At 45.2% G+C, this 21,502-nt stretch overlaps 1 protein-coding gene across 3 annotated transcripts in view; it reads right to left on the bottom strand.

The window, feature by feature from the left end:
* Positions 1–21,502, bottom strand: part of RNF216 (ring finger protein 216) — a 125,728-nt gene that overhangs the window by 18,492 nt on the left and 85,734 nt on the right. For all 3 annotated transcript variants that reach the window (XM_075527558.1, XM_075527557.1, XM_075527559.1), the window contains one exon: positions 11,244–11,341. In XM_075527558.1, coding sequence (XP_075383673.1) covers positions 11,244–11,341 — 98 coding nt within the window. The remainder of the gene's footprint in view (positions 1–11,243; positions 11,342–21,502) is intronic.

Below are 21,502 nucleotides of genomic sequence, written 5' to 3'. Positions count from 1 at the left end.
AATGATTAGGGCAAAGACTGTACAGATGTGCTTTATACAATTGATGTATGTATATGTATGAACTGTGATAAGAATTGTATGAGCCCCTAATAAATTGTTAAAATTTAAAAAAAAAAAAGAATGAGGGCAATGAAAGTACGGATGAGCTTTGCACAATTGATGTCTGTATGGATTGTGAAGAGTTGTATGAGCCCCTAATAAAATGATTAAAAAAAAAACAAAAAAAACTCTGCTTTTTCCCTTCGGATTTAAGCTGATAGGTTTTCTGTTACTGTAATTGGCTAACTCCATCAGTCACAGCCTCAATCCTGTAACAAAAGATTGTGTAGCCAACCTCCTTGATGAAAATTGACATGTCCGTAAATTTTCTGTATTAAAACATTTTTTTGAACAATTCATTTTTATGCCCATCTCGTTACTCTCACATTTACTGTGAGCAGCAAGGAGCAATCATGTGGCCCCTTTAAGTAGTATCTTGTTTAGAAATCTCAGCTTGCTATGGGTCTATCTTCAACCAAACATTTACAACTTATTCAGACAAATTCTTTGTCATTGTATAAATAGCACAGTCCTTCCTCCATTGTCCAATTTACACTTTCATTATTTCTCTTTAAAACCTCAACAGAAAAAAACAAAAGCAAAAAACCTCACCAGAGGAGTATTTCTAGAAACGCTCTATTGCTGGTGCTCGTATGTGTTCTCTAGGATGATGGAGAATTTCTCCACAGCTTTTCTCACTCTCCTCTGAGCCCTTACTAAAATTGTGTTTGACCTTCAAAATTCAACCAAGTTTGAGGCCTTCTATTATTTAACATGGCTCTTCTAGCCATAGCCTTTGTTACTGCCTCCAAATGACCTTTGCTTTTCTTGTGGGTCTTTTAAGAATGTGGGAGAAAATACTGCTTAGGCGATATGATTCATCTGTGATAGTTAACAGAGCTAATTGTGATCGCTATCCTTTGGGGTATAAAAAATCAGCTGGGAGAGGAATGGAGGGGAGGATCTTGCTACCACCACAAAGAGGAGCAAGGAGTGGAGTGTGCACTTTGGACCCCAAATCCCTAAGCAGTTAGCTTTCTTCATCCAGGAGACAGCTTTGAGAGGAGAGGCATGGCAGCAGAAGAGCCAGGAGCCAGTGCGTGATACAGCGTGATGAACTTCCTAGCCCACAGAGCAAGCAGAGCTGAGTACTTTTGGACAGGAGGCTAGGCTTGTGGGGCTGGGGTACATCAGGGCACTTAACTGGGGGAGTTAGGTTTGCTGGCTTAGAGACAGAGCTGAATACCTTCAGGCTGAACCTTAGAGTAGAGTGGCATGCCCTTTATACATTTATTGGCAGCCCTAAAAAAACTTTGTAACATTGCCTGAGCAGGGCAAAAAAGACATGACGAGTGAGCTAAGAGATAGAAAGGAGCCTGCCTGTAGGTATGGCAGAGACTATCTGCCAGAACAACCAAATCCTCAACATCTCTCACCAGAATTGTAACCTGTTAACTTCCCTAAAAATGCCTATAATTCACTGCAATTGCCACATAGAACTCACAAACAGTAGTGGGCACAGCAGTGGATTATTGAAGTTAGTCACAGAAGTAGAGTGCCGAGGGAGGGGTAGCTGGTTTCAGAATAGGGTTACGAAAAATGGAGGGTAGAGGTTCCCTCTCTGAAGGTAATCAGCCTTGGGAACTAGAGGAGACCATTCTCAGTTCCAGCATAATTTCCTCAGTTGATGTCAGAAGTTTCCTCTGTCTCTTCAAGGCAATCAAATGTAGGCTTTACTATTAAGTGCCTTAAAGCCTGTCAACATCTACCCATCACCCAATTTCCAAACAGCTTCCACATTTTAGCTTTTTGTGGAGTATCACCTGTGTGTGTGGCTCCACCTCTCAGTGCCAAATTCCATCTAGCTATCTAATGTCTACAACCATGCTCCATTAGCATAACAAACGATGGCAAAACCTCACTGCCCCTTTGGCCACCATGTCTTTCATATTCATCGCCCCTGTAGGACACAGTAGGATTGCACCACTGGGTTTCCAAGGCTTTTCAGAAGCATCTTTCTCCCTTAAGAGTGGCTGGTGGGTTCCAACTGCTGACTTTTTGGCAAACAGCCTAATTCCTAACCTACTGCTCCACCAGAGCTCTGTAACAAACACAATCCATTCCAAATGGGATTATAATCACATGCATGGAAGTTAGGATTCAATAATACATATATTTTCTGGGGGCACACTTGAATCCTTAACACCCCAGGCTTTGAATACTTGGCAAGGAGGCGGTATAGACAGGGTTGGGGACAGCCCAATAACCAGTCTCTGTCTTCTTCCTGGCTGGCAGGGCTCACCTCCCATGACAGAAGTTGACGATGTCAGAATCTCACATTCCCAGACTCCCTGCCACCAAAAATGGGCACGCTTACAACTCAGTCCTGGCCAGAGGGAAGCCTGCAGAGAGGCTGCTTGATTCCAAAAACATTCTCACACATATGGAGGGGAAATGACTAGAGCTAAGATGAGAAGTTCTGGCTCTTTGTCAGGAGTGGGTACGGCTGAATTAACCACTCCAGTGGTGCCCAGTTCCACTGGCTCCTCACCACACAACCTACTGTTGTTCATTGTTCGTGTCTGCCGACCTCCACTGGGCTGAGCTCCTGGAAGACGGAGGAGGGCCAAGCCTATGGTGCTGCACACTTGACACAGTCCTGACAAGAAACCAGCCCTGAAACTTTGTCTCGTCGAATCGGTTCTGAACACTTCTCATCCCACCAGCTAGGATCCTTCCTGAAGTGGGTCTGGGACTCTCACTAGGGCAAGAAAATGCAGCCATTTCCTCCCCCTACTTTGTTTTAGTGAGGCAGGGAGCTGAGTCTGGATGCAAGCCAGTGTTTGACATTATTGATAGAAGGCTGTGCTAGTATATGCCTTAGAAGCCAGTTCATGTGTATAAAAATAGCAAAAATGCATTCAAACACTGGCTGCTATTCACGTTGAGTCTCATTTGTGAATGGCCCCACATCCCTGGCTGTGAAAGAGTCTGAAGACTAGTTCAAGTTACAGAAGAATAAATGAGTTCTCAGTTTTGCTGAGCAAGAAACATAATCACGGAGACAAAGTTTAAATACAGCTAAATTTATTACTGCCAACTTAATAATATACTAAACATATTCACAATTTTAAAATACTGAGCAACTGTGGAGATACTTTTCAATACTACAAGTTATGACTCAAAGTTCTGAAGACAAACTTTCCAATTTGAAAGTTGATGTCCAAAACACGATGTAAGTTTTACTTGGGCACAAGTATGTTCTCTAGGAGTGCTGAGACTGTTGTGGCTGGAAGTGAGCACCTCTTGGTGGGCTGGGGAGGGCCGACTTCTTTCCTGGACAGGCTCCTTGAGCGTAAGTGAGAAAGAAGTGTCTAGAAAGAGTCCTGGTTAAGCAATCCTTCCCAGAAGGCTTAGGAAGCAGAATGTCTTTTTCCTGCTTTGTTCTAATCAACTGGCTGTCACTCACGAGAAACAGTTAATAGGTGGGAGAGGGGCCAAGGGAGACTACGTACTCTTCAAGTGGACAGAGGAAAAGGCCTTTGCCCTCAAACCCACAGTACGAGGTGGAACCACGCGGACCCTACACCTAACCTCAACAGCCCCATACCAAAAGGGATTGCCATTAGCATTCAGTGACCCCTATCCAGTGTAAGCAGTCTGTGGGTTCTGTTGTCTAACTGTAGTTTCCAATCAATTCCTGTAAAAGCTATTCTATTAAAACTTGGAGGTACAAACAATGACTCATATAACCACCTGGTATCACATTGTGACACACATCAAAACATGATTATTAGTATTTTGGTATGCTTATGTTATTAAAGTTGCTTTAGTGTACCTGGGAAGTGTTAACTTTTTTTTTAAATACACAGTACAAGTATACTGTATAAAAAGGCTTCTAAAAGTTCATTAAAAAAAATTCCTTCGTGCCCACCCAGGGGTGCCAAAAAAAAATTTCCATTATCCCCTCACAGAGGGGTCACAGGGAAGAGATGAGTCAGTCAGGGTGCAGTATAGCACCGATGAAACACACAACTTTCCTCTAGTTCTTTGGTGCTTCCTTCACCCCACTATCATGACCTCAGTCTACCTTACAAAACAGATTAGACCAGAGCATACACACTGCTACAGATAAGAGCCTGAAACAGAGGGAATCCAGGATAAACCCCTCAGGGCCAACAAGGAGAGTAGAGATACTGGGAGGATGGGGAGAATCAATCACAGGATTAACCTAGAACTCCCTCCCAGGGGGACGAATAACGGAAAGGTGGGTGAGGGGCAATGGAGGACTATGTAGGATATGGAAAAAGTAATCTGTAACTTACCAAGGGTTCGTGAGGGAGGGCGGGTGAGAAGAAATGAGGAGCTGATATCAGGGGCCCAAGTAGGAAGAGAATGCTTTGAAAATGCTGATGGCACATGACAAAATAATCATTTATAAATTATCAAGGGTTCATGAGGAAGGGGGGTGGGAGGGAGGGGGAAAAATGAGGAGCTGATATTAAGGGCTCAAGTAGAAAGCAAATGTTTTGAGAATGATGATGGCAACAAATGTACAAACGTGCTTGACACAGTGGATGGATATATGGATTGTGATAAGAATGGTACGATCCAATAAAATGATTAAAAAAAAGTTTTAGTTTGCAAAGAAAAAAATTCCATTATATTTTAATTCCAGTTTTCCATAAAAATTTGAAGCTACCTCATATATTATATGGCAAACATTAGACTGACATGAAATGAACCCTAGTTACTGTTCCAAAGCACACACAAATTGAATTTAAAGAGTTAGAACCGGCATTTGTTTGTAATCTGGAGTGGCTGTTAACGAAAAAGTGCCAAATGGTTCGAATCCCACAGCTGCCACCAAAAAAAAAAAAAAAAAAGTGCCAAATGTGATCTGGGAGAAGTCAGAGGCAGTTCTTGGGGGGGGGGGGAGGGGGAAGGGGGGAAATGGTGATTAGGGGACTAGCCTGCACACTTGCAGGAAACATGGCCCAAGAGAGTGGCTTTGTGGCTGTGGAAGGCCTCCACAGGAAGTGCTCTTTGGGACCGGGCAGGAAGGAAAGCCTGTGCTGCAGCTATGTCTGCGGTGTAGCTAGCATACAAACAGGAAGGCCCCTTGCCTTCCTCTGCACATCTAACCCGGAGCCCTGGGCTTCATGACTGCTTGTTCTCATCACAACCCCACCATGCTCGGAACTCTTCCTGGAGCAGGTTGTGGTTCCTGTGGCATCTGCTTATCAGATCTTGATACACATGATGTTTGCTGTTCTGATTCAGTGGCATTCTTTTACAAGGAGTCTGATTAATCTTGTTCCCACTGATCACTTTCCATTCCTCCTCTTATGTTTATGGATTTGCCTACTGGGAACACTTCATCTAAATTAGTGGTTCTCAACCTTCCTAATGCCGTGACCCTTTAATACACTTCCTCATCGTGTGGTGAGCCCTCAATCATAAAATTGTTTTCGTTGCTACTTTGTAACTGTAATTTTGTGACTTTTATGAATCGGGTGACCCCTGTAAAAGGGTCCTTCAACCCCCAAAGGGGTCACGTGTGATCCACTGGTTGAGAACCGCTGATCTAAATGGAACGATATTCACACAAGAAGCCTTTTTTGCCTGACTTCTTTTACTCTACCTGGTTTTCAAGGTTTGTCCATGTGGTAGCCTGAATCAGAAGTCATTTTATGGCTAGAGAACATGTCCTTGTATTGAAACACCACGTTTTGTTTACCAATCATCAGCTGATAGACATTTGGGTGATTTTCGCCTTTTGCCTGTTTTGAATAATGCTGCTACGAACATTTGTGTTCCAGTTTTTGTTTGAACATCTGTTTTCAATTCTTCTGGGTTTTATCTTTAGGAGAACAATTGCTGAGATATGTTTGAGGAATTGCCAAACTTTTCCACTATTTTATATCCCCACCAGTATTCTATAAGGGCTCCAATTTCTCCACATCCTTCCTACCACTTATTATTTCCTTAAAACAAAAAACCCCACCACTATCCAAGTGGGCATAAAGTGGAATCTCCATGTGGTTTCGTGTTTCTCTAGTGGCTAGTAATATTTGGCATGTTTTCATGGCCATTTATGTATTTTTTAGAAATGTCTATAGATATACTAATTTTAACATTGGACCATTTATCTTTTATTATTTAGTTATAAGAATTCTTTATATATTCTACATATAAGTGCTTAATTAGATATATGACTGGCAAATATTTTCTCTCCTTGTGTTGGGTTGTCTTTACATTTTCTTGTTAGCATCATTTGCATCATGAAAGTTTTAAATTTTGATATAGTCCAATACTTTTTTGTTGTGTTTTAATTGGTGTTGTAGCTAAAAACCCATTACTAAAATCTAGATCATGAGGATTTATTTTTTTCTCCCTAATAGTTTTACGCCTTTGTTGCTGTTGTTAGGTACCTGCATTCAGTTCCAATTCATAGCGACCCCATGCACAACAGAATGAAGCACTGGCTGAACCTGTGCTGCCCCACAACTGCTGTCATGTTTGAGCCCAGGATTGCAGCCACTGTGCCAATCCATCTTGAGGGCCGCCTCCCCCTTTGTTACTGTCCCACTTTGCCAAGCATGTCTGTCTCCAGCAACTGCTCTCTCCTGATAATGTCTGAAGTGTATGCGGTGAGGCCTTGTTATCTTTGCCTCTAAGGAGCATTCTGGCTGTATTTCCCCCAGTCTCTGATCCATTTTGCGTTAATTTTTATATATGGGGTGCGTTAAGGGTCCAACCTTATTCCTTCGCATGTGTAAATACAGTTGTTCCAATGCCATTTAAATGCTTTCCAGAAAAACACTCGGGATGCATCTCCAACCCTGAAAAAGTTCCAATGGGGGCTTGGCAGGGAGAGACATGTGACTGACTCAATATGGCTGCAAGGGAAGCCTTTACAGGCTTCCATTGCATCTCTCCCCTCTAATTTCTTTGCTTACTTGTGTAGTTCACTCAACCAAACTAGAAACTCAAGAATTCTTTCTGACTCCTTCCATTCTCGTCACTTATATCCACTCAGCTACCAAGTCTTATTTCACTTCTTTTTTGAGTCACCAGGCTGCAGTAAAGCATCAGTGAAACACACTATATTCCTCTGGTTCCTTGAGGCTTCCTCATCCCCCATTACCATGACCCCAGTGCTGTTTCTCAAGTCAGACTACACTGGAACACATACACAGGTATAGATAGGAGATGGCAGCTCATGACATACAGAGTCCAGGGACAGGAGTGGGAACAGTGATACCAGAAGGGTAGGAGTAAGAGGAAGGGAAAAGGGGAATGATCGCAATGATCGACACACAACCACACACATCTCTATAGGGGAAGAACAGAAAACATGGGGAGACAGCAGTGGGTGTGAGAGATGGAATAATAACAATGCACAGTCTATCAGGGGGAGAGGGGGAAAAGAACTGATACTGAGGGCTCAATAGAAAAGAATGTCTAGAAAAGAATGAACGCAATGTATGTACAAACACGCCTGATGCAATTGATGGACAAGCCTCCAATAAAGTGATTAAAAATAATTTGTTGGGGAGCTCCTATAGCTCTTATCACAAGCCATCATACATCCATTGTGTCAAGCACATTTTCTTCCTACTTGAGTCCTAGGTATCAGCTCATTCCCCGCCCCCCTGATAATTTAAACAGTTTTTTCCCATGTCTTACACCAACCACTGTCTCCCCCTTCATCCATCTTTCTGTTGTCCGTCACCCTGGGAGGGGGTTTTATATAATATATATATATATATATAAAATTGTGATCAATTCCATCTCCCCCCCCCCCACCTATTTCCTTTTACTTTCCTCTTGTCCCACTATCATGTTCAGTCTTCATTTGGATTTCAGTAATTCCTCTGGCTACATTGCTCTTGTTCAAGCCGCACCAGGCATCCCACCTGCTCCTCGCCATCGATTTTGGACCACTTGTTCCCTTGTCCCCGGGTTTGCTGACCCTCCCCTTCCTTTCCCCTGCCTCCCCTTCTTGCCAGGAACCATCGGTTCCGTTATTTTCTCCTCTAGATTGTTTATCCTGCCTATCTTATCTAGAGAGACATGCAGAGACAAATAACAAACACAAAAAACAAGGCAGCAAAACAAAACAGAAAAGCAAACAACAACAACAACAAAAAAAGCTTATATAGTTTGCTGACCTTTAGGAGTGTTTTCTGGTGGAGTCTGATGAGGTGTCATGTCCCTGGTCCCAAAGTCTATTTTTGGTATTCCCCAGGGAATTCATTACTTTGCTCCTCTAGCTGCCCTGTTGCACACCCTTAGTATTTTGCCCCGGTGTGGTGGGGTCAGATCGGGTGCAATTCTCGCATTGTGTCTCCAGTGTTGTTCCCATAGCACTATGGGTCAGTGAGGGACGTTGTGTCTCGTGGTGGGGCTGGTCCTATGGTCCTCTGTGCACTGGCTGCTCTGAGAAGGAATATCGTCCTCAGGGCTTGGTGGGCCTGTATGTGTTCCACTCTCTCTCCTTCCCTCTTTGTTTGCTCCAGTGTGCTCTGATCAGACATGTCCCTCTCCCAGAGCTATAGCTTCAGTGCTGTTCTCTGAAGTACATTCTTTGGGGGCAGGGGCGGTAGGGAGGGCAGGCTGGCTACTTTACTTATTATTTCTTCTTGATTTTCCTTAAGAATTTCTTAAGCCCACCCCTTCTCCACTCACATCAGAGCTCTACTTTGGGTCTCATAACAGTGGTTGAGACTCAACCACAACCTCACTTTCCTTAAAGCAATTTATCAAATAGTGGTGCCTTGATCATGCCATTAAATGGCTTAGAAGAATTCAACAGAGAGACAAATACTATGTCCCTCTCTATGTGATATAATTGGACCACCTATGAAATACTCTTATCAAAAAAGTTGAACATGAACCTTAACAAGCTTTTAGACCTAAATTAAAACTTATGGGAGATAGAGGGGGCAGAAGAACAAGTTAAATAACACCAAGGAGCCAACACCAGAAATAAGAGACTACAGGTCAACTGTTCTTGCTTTTCCCACAGTTAATGGCATGGTTAAAAAAGTTATGTTGGCAAGACAAAAAGTATGTTGTGGAAGGGACTATTCTAGAAGAAACGAACCTTAGGAGTCCTTAACAACTTAATGGAACTAACTAGTGGGTCTTGCTTAGGCCGTGACCTGAACACAATGTAGTACACACTGAAAGCCATTTTGAGGGAGACAACTGGGGAAATTTGAAGGAGGACTGAGTATGAGGTGTTACCAAAGACAAGCTGTCAGTTTTATTAACAATAATGACAAGTTCTATGCAGAACACGACCACCACCACCACACATACACAGAATTATTTAGAGATGACATGACATGCTGTCAGGGATTACACTGGCCTTAAAATACAAGCTAAAAAATAGGATCATGGAGGTAAATGTTTAGAAAATTATGATGGCAACATATACACAAATATGCTTGACACAATTGATGGATTGTTAGAAGAGCTGAAAGAGGCCCCAATAAAATGATCTTAAAAAATACTATCATGGAAGTATGGCAGAATGTTGTTAACTGTGGATAATCATGCTATTATTTTTATTTTGGTGGATGCTGGAAATATTCCTAAGATAAAGAGAGAATTCAAGTAAGTGGTTATGGCTTTTCACTATGGATAGGTTTTTTAAAAGTCGACATTTCTTAAAGTGCCATTCAAGGAATGGCCTGTTAGGCTGCATTTCACGATGCAGCAACAACAAACTGCTTATAATTTCCCGAGTTTACCCTGTCCTTTCTTATTTTAATACTCAGCAAAGGGTGTGACTTCTTGGGTCACTGATCTGTTGAAGAAAGGCTAGGGTGTGGGTAGCAAAGCAAGCAGTAGCCCATGGAAGACCCTGCTCCCTGCAGAAAAATCATTCCTGGGGGAAGCTTCAAGACAGGTGCTTCCATTAGACTTCTAAGATGCAAAGGTGCCAATTCCCAACACACGGCCCTTTGTCTCTGTGTTTGGCCCACATAGGAAAAGTGGTCTTGGAGAAGAATGGTGCATTATCTTGAGTGTAATCAGGGGGTGAAGCCAATTGCAGCTGCTGCTCCAGATGTCATTTTTTACCAGAGCAGATAAACATAGCCCCTGGCAACTGCTTTGTGGCTATTGATCTGGACAAATGCTTTTATTCTTTGTCCAATAAGCAGAGAACACTAGAAGCAGTTTGCAAAAGACTTAATCATCTGTCATGCAGCAAGACAACATAGTAGTCGCATGAAGAAAGCAGGTTCCTGCAGGAGAGTGGGAAATAAACCCCTGAAGATACAGGGGTGTTTTTATTTTTAATGAAGTTTTGGGGGGTAAGGGCACGTTTCAGGACAGTTCCGGCAAACTCAAGTACATATTGCTGCATCTTTGTACCCCAACTACTAAACAGCAGGTCAACACCTAGTAGGCATTTTTGGATTTTGGACACTAGAGTCTACATTTGGTGCCTGACTTAGAGTTAGGTAAGACCAGGTAACTAAGTGTAGATCAACAGGTACATGCAGAAGTAAAAGCTATAACTTCTGTGTCATTGACAACTAAAGAACTGCTGCCTGCCTTGGTAGCTTGTCTTCCTTTTCTCCTTTCCTAGGAGCTGGAGCATAAAAGTGGTCTTAAGCATCATTATCATGTAGATGAAGACATCTTGGGGAACAATGAGGCAAACAAGAAGGGACCTGGGTCCAGTGGCAGATCTGACCCCACAAGCCTGACAAGGCTGGGCTACTTTATGGTTGACAAACAGACTTCCATAGTACTAAATGCACGGCTTTTTGGGGTTTTAACTCAAACATGTTGACTCCGTCCGTCACCCCACCCCTCCAACCCTATCCTGGAAGCTGGATATCTCAGGTTATTTAATTTAGTATCTTATCCTAAGCTAATTAAAATGTGGCACTTACTTATTTAGACAATAAGGGGAAGGGGGACCAACATTTACTGAATTCCTCCATGTCAGGCATTTTACAGGCATTGTATTTGACATCCCACATAGCTCCATGAGGAAGGACTACGTTAGATAAAGAAATAGGATTAGGTCACCTGCCCAAGATCCCTCTAGATGGGCCAATTTGAGAGTGTCTTTCTAACAATACATACTCACCTCACCCCACCCCCCTTGCCATAAAGAAAGGGCTGACATAAGGCTGAGGGACCTGAAAGAAGCTTCCATTTTATGTGTCACTCACATAGAGGTCCGGTACTTGATGTCATCTTTCTCAGCCAGCTCTTCACAGGTGAGGCCATTGTGTTCTTTCCAGAGTCCTTGACACTTCCTGCAGGTTTCCTGGGGACAAAAGACAGATCCTGGTGAGTGAACACCAAGGCAGTTTCTGTTCGACAAAAGGGGAGGCAAAATGAGCTCCCTTTGGCTTGCATGCAGTTGGATATCCTCCCCCCTCCTTTACAGCAGGGAGGGAGGCTTCCAAGGACAGTGCTCAAGAAAAGAGGGGTGGAGGGTGGGGGAACATGAAGGGAAGCAGGGGGGCGGGGTCAGGGTGGAGGGTGTTCCCTGCCCAGATGAAAGGGAAGTGTTGTACCTGTCTCCCAATTTGTACAAGGTTTTCTAAAATGCCAGGGTTACCGAAAATTCCACAAGAGACAAACTTAAGTGGCCTTGGTCTTTAACAAGTAGCATTCTGTGAGTTGCTTGAAATGAGAATCTGGATCTTATATGGACCTCTGGTTTCTCCACCTGGTATAGGGCCTGATGGAGGGCAGACACTTTTGTTGACTCAGCCTGCAGAAGGGTCTAGACCGGGATCATGGGGCCCTGAGGGCGGCATTCCCTCAGCCACCAGTTACTCACACAGGTGTGGCACTCTCCATAGATCAGTTTCAATTGTGAACACAGTTGAAAAAAATCACCTTTATTTTAAGATACTGCAGAAGTTCTAAAACATTTTCATTTATAAATTAAGTGTGCTACAAACATCTCATTTCAGAACCAAACATTTATGGAGCACCTACTGTATGCCAGGTACAAACCAGGGATGAGAACACAGTGGGGGTTCAAAACCCCTGTTTCCGGGCCTCATGGAGCTCCAGCCTAGCAAAATGAGAATGTTAGGAAGGGCAATGATGCATGACAAGGTCTAGTCTGAGGAGATAGGGATGATTTGGGAGCTGAAAGACAAGTCATTGAGAGATGGGAGGGTCTGGGGAAAGAGAAGGCAGGTTCTAGATCGGTAACAGGAAAGTGGCTCCTGCTTCCCTTGATGGTGTAGTCACTAATCTGACCTTCAACCTAAGAGTGATGATGGGTTTAAATTATGTAAGTGACCAGATCAGTTTTATAATTTGAAAAGTTAAAGTTCTCTGTGGAAAACAGCCAAGTGGGAGGAAAGAGCATGTTGAAGGCAGTTAGAGACCCTCACAGACCTCTGGGAGGGACCAGGGGGTTGGACCTGGGAGATGAGTGAGCATGTCAAGTTGACTGGCTTGAGAGACATTTAGGAGGTAAAACTGACAGCTTAGAGGTGGGTCAGCTATGGAGTGAGTGGGAGGGAAGTATCCAGGACGAACACCAGATTCTTGGTTTGTGTGACCCAAGAGAAGGGTGACACTGAGGGGGATGGGATCAATGGGAGAGGAGGGCAGGTGTTCAGATTATGACTTGGTTTGGTGGTGTCCACCCAGAGGTGGGGCAGCTGCCAGGCAGGGAGTCAGGTACAAACAAATGTCTAGCATTCTGGACGGGTCGGACTAGAAAATCATGCCCAGAGATATCCTTGATTTTACCTTCAAATCACTTCTATGATAATTTTTCATCACTGCAATCTCACTTGAGATGATATAAGACAATAATGCTTAAGCACAAAAAGATTATTCTAAAGTGTTTTCAAAGCCTAGGACAACCCTTAAGAATCTGCTCTTAAAAAAATTTAAAAAAGAATCTGCTCTTGAAATTCCCCTAATACATACTGCTAAGAGGATTGAGATTCAGCAGAGAACAGTGTGTGATCCTCTCTCCTAAATGCGTGGAAGGAGAGGATCACATATAACATATATCTGAAAAGACACCAAATTGGTAATTCTGATTGACCCTGGGTAGCTACAAGGAAAGCATGACAGACTTTTCACTGTGTGCATTTTCACTATACATATGTGCTATTCAATTAACAAGTAAAATTAAAAAATGAAACCACCATTTGGTGGGATATAGATGCTGCAAAAGGGTGGAGTAGAGGTGAGCCGAGTCGTTGGAAATGGATGTTCGTGGTCGACTCCGCAGAGCCTGGATAAGCAGAGACACCGACTAGTCAGCAGTGTTCTCACCCCCCAAACATGGAGCCGCTGAAAACCAGTGTTTAAACAGTGTTTAAACGATCTCGTGCCCATTATTCTGGGGAAACTGGCACACCAACAACAGCTGGCGAGCAGATCAGCTGGTATTTGTGTCCCCCCTCCCCCCCCAGGAAGAGGCGCTGGAAACAAAGCATGACATTTACCTAGTGCTCTGCAGCATTCCCAGAAACTTAAAATTATTAATTCATGGAACATTCTCCACAAAAGGAGCCCTGCAGCCAGAGAAGGTAAGGAACTGGGCTGCTAACTAACTGCAAGATTGGTGGTTCAAAGTCACCAGCTGCTTTGCAGGAGAAATACAAGGCTGTGTGCTCCGGTGAAGTCTTAGTCTTGGAAGCCTTGAGGAATGGCTCTCTATGGCCGGATCGCCAGAAGCAGCGGCAGTGGGGGTCTGGTTCTTCACAAAGAAAGCCGTTTTCAGGGTGAGGCCTGGCCAGGCTGGCATCAGGCTGTGCTGGGCTACCAGGAAGCCTCTGCTTGGGTCAAGGTGGCTTCTCAGCTATGACTATCCTTAAGGGCGGGCACAGGGGCCCCAGAGGAAACCTGAATGTCTCTATAACGGACTAGACTACGTAGCTAGACCCTAAAACTGAAAATTGAAAAAGGCAAGCACATCCAGCTGAGCAGTCACACTGGAGTTCCCAGGTCCTATCTTGGAGAAGCACCCACTCTTTCAAACAACTCTCCTCTGAAAGACAGCCAGGCACTATTCTAACCCAACACGTGGAAAAATGATGTTTAGGCAGCAGAAATGCTCTTAGTATTGATTCAACACGAAGACAATTGCCATTCTCCAGGTGAGGTTTTGAGTAAGTCAACAGGACCAGCTTGGTGGAAAGGACAGGGCACAGCCTGTTCTCCCATCTCCTGCCACCCCCTGTGCACATATCCGGTTAGGAGGAAGCAGCTGGATTCATCATCCGCCAATGTCTATAGCACCTTCCTTTTGGAGCAGGAAGGAGTTGCAGTGTGGGCCCACCTTGAGCGCTCCGTCAGCACTCGCTGTGACACACAGAGACTTCTGGTGAAGCTTTAGGATGTCCCTTTATCCTCAAAGGGCATCAGGATGCGAGGACCCACTCAGGGCTTTCTTTGTCTTGGAAATACCCAGCTTGCCAGTCTCTTGTCTTGCCCCTATCTGATGCCAACATGTTATTTTACGGGGAAAACCGAGGTTAAATTCCGTTTGTTCATAGTTTCCTCAAAAAGCTAATAGGTCCTGACCAGTCTAGGCATACAGGGTGGTCAGGCCAAGGCGGACCCAACCACTGGCTAACACCCAGAAGAATCGGAGCTGGGTGGTCTGAGCAGCCAAGTTGTTCACACTGCTGCAGCTCAGCCCTTCCAGTCTTAGAAGCAGAACACAGCGAATGGATTTTTGAGTGGGTTTTCCACTGGAAACTCTAAACTCACTCAAATGGTAAGAAGGTGCTGGCATCAACACAAGGAACAAGGCTGTCAATTAGAACCTCCAAGACGCCAGCTCTCTGCTTGGACAACTCAAGACCCAGCCAACAGGGGAGGCTGTAAATCCCTGCCCTTCCACAGGGAAAGGGAGCACACCCCACTGTCGGATGATATAGCCAACAGAGGTCCTGAATAGGAACATTCAAGGATGCCTCTCAACCAAGCACCCTTCCCACCGGGAGCTCCAGCTATGTGGTACTTTTCACCTATGACGGCCAGCCACATCGCAACTAAAGCCAGTGGATACATCAACACTGTAAAGAACATAATAGGCTCTACTATTGCCAAGATCCATTATTTGAAAGGATATTACATCTCACTCATTTGCATGTTTTATATTTCTGTATGTTTTATAACTTACGTTGGAGCGTAGTACTGCATCTATGTGAGGGGGGTTTAAGTGAAGGTTTCTGTTATGCACAATCTTCCTGACATGGCAAGCCACTAGAAGGCTGAAGGAATCATCCACAAAGGAAAGCAGCAACTAGGCAGCAGGCAGGGAAGGAAATGAGATGTTTCTTGGGTATAAATAGTTGGAAGGGGTGATAGGGGCCTGGAGTGGTTTCTATGTTTCTGGCAATGGTTGGTGAAAACACCAGCTCAGAAATGAATCAGGAGGGCAGGAGGTGGAGGGGAGAATAAGTCTGTGGTAATTTTAGGTAAGATGGGGCGTGTTCAGGGTGGTATGGCCATAGATTATGTGTTAATTTTAAACTGGCTGATCTGTGGACTTGCTCACTCATTTGTTGTCCCGTTACTACTGTTATTCTATCGCCTGTCAAGCACTTTACAAGATGCTGGGGATGCAGCGATAAATACATGACAGTCTCTGTCTTCTTGGAGCCGGTGTTCAATGCTGAACACAGACATTAACCTAATAGTTGTTGTTGCCACGAAGGGATATTTTATAGGAAGAGCACAGTGTGGTAGGTGTGTGTCCCAGGAGATGGAAAGCAGATAGAGGACCAGGAAAGACCCGTGAGGATCTGATGGTGAGACTGGGCCCTAGTGCTTCTAGAAAGTCGCAGGCCGGGGGGACAGGCTGTCACTGGCAGAGAGAAGAACACTTGTGCAGGCTTTACTCCTTGAAGACTGCAGCTGGAGCCCACGGGCGAAGGGACAATAAGAGCCCGAGGATCGATTGAGGCATCAGCAGAACTAAATTCACCAGCACGTCCATTCTGACTCATAGTGACCCTCTAGGACCCTATAAAGTAGAACTGCCACCCCCCTGCAGATTTCTGAGAGTGTAAGTCTTCACAGGAGACAAAAGAATCCTCTCTCTTCCTCTCAGTGGATGGTGGGTTCAAACTGCTAAGGCTCAAGATGTAACCCACCATGCCCTCAGGATTCTGTTGGCTGGAGTCGGGGCTTACTCCTCAGTGTAGTTAAAGCCAGCAGGAGGCTTGGCGGGGCAGGTGTAGGAAGTGTGATGATCTGATCCCATTTTCCAGAGATCTGGCTGCTGCTGGAGAAAGGATGAGTGGCAAGGGGCAGGACCTTGCAGCAACCCCTACTCTCAACTAAGCCAAGCCAGTAAATTTTAGGGAGCAAACCCTTAGAGCTCCCCACAATGGAGGCCTCAATCTAATTTCCTTACCAACCAGGGCTCAGCAGAGGCAGGGTGACCTGTGACAAGGAAAATCTGCCTGCCCTGCCTGGCTAAGAAAGAGAACTTTGAAATAGACAGCTTTGGCTCCTGAAAGGACTTTCCCCTGGGAATTGTATTGTTCTTGGTTGTATATGGGCCTGTGTCATCTCCAGCATGCCTATACCAGGGTGTCGGGCTATCAGTTCCATTTTTTTCTTTTACATTTTATTAGGGGCTCATACAGCTCTTATCACAATCCATACATATACATACATCAATTGTACAAAGCACATCCGTACATTCTTTGCTCTAGTCATTTTCGAAGCATTTGGTCTCCACTTAAGCCCTTTGTATCAGGTCCTCTTTTTTCCCCCTTCCTCTCCACTCCCCCCTCCCTCATGAGCCCTTGATAAAATTTATAGATTGTTATTTTGTCCTATCTTGCCCTATCCGGAGTCTCCCTTCCCCCACTTCTCTGCCGTCAGTCTCCCAGGGAGGAGGTCACATGTGGATCCTTGCAATCGGTTCCCCCTTTCCAACCCATCAATTCCATTTTAAAAAAAACAACCTTGCAGGGCTGGATAGGGCAGAGGTTGTACTGTACACTGGTGCATATGGGAGCTGGAGGCACAGGGAATCCAGGGTGGACGATACCTTCAGGACCAAGGGTGTGAGGGGCGATGCTGGGAGAGTGGAGGGTGAGTGGGTTGGAAAGGGGGAACTGATTACAAGGATCCGCGTGTGACCTCCTCCCTGGGAGATGGACGGCAGAGAAGGGGGGGAGGGGAGACTCCAGATAGGGCAAGATATGACAAAATAACAATCTATAAATTATCAAGAGCTCTTGGGGGAGGGGGAAGCGAGGAGGGAGGGGAAAAAAAGAGGACCTGATGCAGAGGGCTTAAGTGGAAGGCAAATGCTTTGAGAGTGATTAGGGCAAAGAATGTAGGGATGTGCTTCATACAATTGATGTATGTATATGTGTGGATTGTGATAAGAGTTGTATGCGCCCCTAATAAAATGTAAAAAAAGAAAATGATTAGGGCAGAGAATGTACAGATGTGCTTTATACAATTGATGTATGTATATGTATGGATTGTGATAAGAGTTTTACGAGCCCCCAATAAAATGTTTAATTAAAAAAAACAGACAAGGAATTAAAGGAAGGCCCCATCACCCACTCAAGGTCACAGAGCTTCGAGGTCAGTCGGCTGGGCAAACCCTGCTGCTCTTTCCATTTCTCCTCCCTACAGGTCAGCATGGGCCTGCTAGCAAGAAGAGGCCATTGTGGGCATGTGGTGATGAGACAAGCCCTGAGGTTACAATGGCGAGCTTGTTTGAGGCAGCTCTGATGAAGGGCTGGGCTGGGCACAGTCAGGAATCAGGGAGCAGGACCCCCAGCTGCAGCTGGGCTGGTGGACTCAGCCACGTGCTTCCTGGAGCGATGGGAATGCCCATGGAGAGGCCGGATGAAGCTGGACCCAACCCGAAGACTCCATTTCCTAAGGGGGCCCAGAGAGGAACCTGCTAATCAGCCATCTGCGACCACAGCTCCTCAAGGAAGTCACTGTTCCTGCCACCTTCAGCCCAGTTGCAAGTTGGCTGGAGTTTTAACAAAAGGAAGTATAATTTTAGATTTCTCGCACCCAAATAAACAAAGACTGGCTCAGCTCCAGTTTTCCACATCAGAACCACGCAAACAACGACCTATCCACTCCCTCAACTTAATTAATTCACTAGCTGGCCCTTCATTGTAAATACCAGCCATTCACTCAGCTCCTCTAAGTGGCCAGGGCTCTGAATTACAGGCAGGCCCAGAGACACTGGAGGTTCATTCCAGTCTCCCTAAGTAAGGACAGTCCATGAAATGTATAGCTTCCCAGTGCATGTAAAAGTGATGTGTATGAAATACTTTACCCCACGTGCAAGAGCATAATTAAAATGACACAGAGATACAAAGTGAGTATGTGCTGATGGAAAAAGGGTGACTTGCTTGGTTCAGGGTTGCCAAAAAGCTTCAAATTATAAAATTCCTTTTGTCTGCCTGGATTCTACTGTTTAGACCATTACTTGCCCCACACTGCTCTGGGGCACAGTTCTGGGACATGAAACATTGGCATATGCTCACTTGTCCTGCCACACCCCTTTCCACTGGAATGTCCTGAGAGCCCAGCCTGACCAGGTTCTGTCCTCAGCAGGGGAGGGGTTTATCAGAGAACAAAACCACGTTGCTGTTTGCTCAGTGGGGACACCCAGATTTGGGGATGTGCTCAGATGACAAACAGATGAGTGAGAAGGTAAGGGGCCTGGGGTGACAGAGGGATGGCAATTAATCAAAGCAGCTGCTGGCACTGGCTGCATGGCATTGCCAGCCTGTCGCTGAGTCCTCTGTTCACCTGCATGGTCCTTTCTCCTCTGGTGAGTACTTCATGTTCAGATCAAGACTCATTTCCATTCTCCGTGGCTCAGGTGGTACTCCCTGGGCCTTGGAGCCCTCGGTTCACACATCACTCTGCTTAGGAAGGCTCTCCTTGTAGCCAAGGGAAAGATTCCTTGGTGATCATTCTAGGTGGGACAGCAGATCACACTCATCTCTTCTAAGGATGTCTTCTGAGGGCCGTCTGACCTATGCAAGGGTGTGTGTACAAGGAATCAGCCAGCAGAATCTTGACCTCAAGGGACTTCTAATTGGCCAAGTTGGTGGCAGGGGGGTAAGGTGGGGGGGTGTCTCAGCTAGTTGACTAGTTGTCATTGCTATTTATTAGGTGCTGTTGAGTCACTTTTTACTCAGAGGAGGCCCATATACAAAGAACACTGGCAGGCCTTTCCCAGCTTCAAAGCTTAGCCATGTTTGCAGTCACTATGTCACTCCATTTTAAGGGTCTTCCTCCCTATTTCACCAAGCATGATGGCTTTCCTCTGGTCACTGGTCCCTCCTGATAACATGTCCAAACCAACACATAAGTCTTTGATTTTCATTATTCGATGCCTACCTTTCGCACGCACAGGGGATTGAAAAGATCATGGCATGAGTCAAGTGCACCTTAGTTCTCAAAGTCACATCTTTACTGTTTTAATACTTTTTTTTAAATTAAAAAAATCATTTTATTAGGGGCTCATACAACTCCTATCACAATCCACACATACATCAATTGTGTAAAGCACATTTGTGCATTCGTTGCCCTCACCATTCTCAAAATATTTGCTCTCCACCCAAGCCCCTGGCATCAGGTTGTTTTAATACTTTCAAGAGATCTTTTGCAGCAAATTTTCCCCATGTAATATATTCTTGACTTGTTACTTCTGTGGACAATGATTACGGTCCCCAGTCCAACTTCATTCCTTTCTGTTTAACATGACAGTACTTACTGGTTCATATTTTTAGCAGTGGATTGCCACATCTGTCTTCCAGCCCTACCTCAGACTATAAGCTCTATAAACGTGCCTACCACAGGTGACCGTGCTGGTAGGAGAGACTGTGGTGGCACAGCTTTTAGCATTACAGTGCAACACACTGGCAAGTGAGGGATGGTATCTGATTAGAGGCTCAATGTAGGAAGAGCTAGAGGCTATGGCTGCTGTGACCAAGTACAGTCCTCGCTTACAAGCCTCCTGCTCCCAATATCCTCCTGGTACGACTGCATTTTATATGAGGAGGAAGCACCTTAGTACACTAACCTCTTTCCCCTAACAGGCTCTCCTCCCTCAGGCCTTTATCCTTTAATAACAATGCACACTGTAAAGATGACTTTTATGAAGCAAAGACTTTCAAGCTAATTTCCTAGCTGTAAGTTTTTCTTGGCTAACTCCACCCCAGCTCTTTCAGTCAAGAGTGGTTGGTTACCAAGGAGTTAATGACCAAGTACTTGCAGATGGCTCCCGTATGTCAAGAACAGCAGTCTTACTGATTTTTTCCTAAAGTGCCAGCATCTGAGAAAACCGCCTGTCTGTCACCATGGGAACATCATCCCGGAGTTGGGACTTACAACCCTTGTGCTCTAGTTTAACCCTTCTCACCATCCTCTCCAGGGTACACCTCCTACCCCCAGTTCTCCTCTTTACTCCATGAAGACGATTCTGTCTGCCTGGATCATCTCTTCACACTCACTCTTTTAATGATGCCTTGGAATGATCTGATTATATCTCATCGCTCAAGTTCTCCTGGCAGATGGTCTTACCTTTCTTTCAAAGCGGAAAGTGTTCCATTTCTAAATGCAGCTATAGAGCTGGGCCTGAGCCAGCTGGAGGTCTGGCCACCTCGTGGCCCAGGCCCTCTCATTCACTCCAAGGAGTCAGGTACCCCTCAGAGCACAGAGCAGAACTTTGCTCCATGGGGTCCCACACAGGGGCCTTTTCAAGCAGTAGAGCCCCAGAGCCCCAGGTTTGCTGAAGCACGGGCTTAACTATCACACTTTAGGCTGGTGGCCAAGTGCTTACCTGTCTGTGCCACTCCTTAGTGCTCTTACTCCTTAGCGCTGCGTAGAAGGACTTTTTGGGGGAAGATTCCATGTTTTTCGTATTTTTGCCACTCAGGCATGCACACAGGGACTTGGGAGGGGGTGTGCACTTCGTATGCCCTTGCTGTTTTTAGGCACAGAGTGGATTCTAGAAAAGAGCATCTCTCTCCTGAAGATTAGAAAGCAGCTGCACCTCTCTCTCATTCAGTTAACCAGGATTAGATGCCAAATTGGAATGATAGTCATCCAACCTGATTTCTGGACTGATGCTGCCCCCTAGGGGCAGAGAAGATGCTGCTGGGGAAATCCCAGCCTAGGGAGGGCAGTACCTACTTACTAGTCACATGACTACCCTGGGAGACCAGGGTTTCCAAAATGAAGTGAGATGCAACTACATTGAGAGTAAGCCAAAGCTCACTTTTACCCAAACCAGAATGACTACAAACACGAATGCCACATTCCTTGGAGTAAGCACTCTGTTAAGCAGGATGGTGGTGTCCCTGGAAAAGGCCACTGAGCAGGAATAGCAGGATTGCTGCAATGGAGTCAGTATCAACACCAGGGCTACCATGAGTACCCAAGCAGGAAAGTTGGGTGCGAGCTCTTGTAGTGCACGTCCAATACT

Source organism: Tenrec ecaudatus, chromosome 12 (genome assembly GCF_050624435.1).
Source record: "Tenrec ecaudatus isolate mTenEca1 chromosome 12, mTenEca1.hap1, whole genome shotgun sequence".
Lineage (NCBI taxonomy): Eukaryota > Metazoa > Chordata > Mammalia > Afrosoricida > Tenrecidae > Tenrec > Tenrec ecaudatus.
This window is presented reverse-complemented; position numbering and strand designations above follow the sequence as displayed.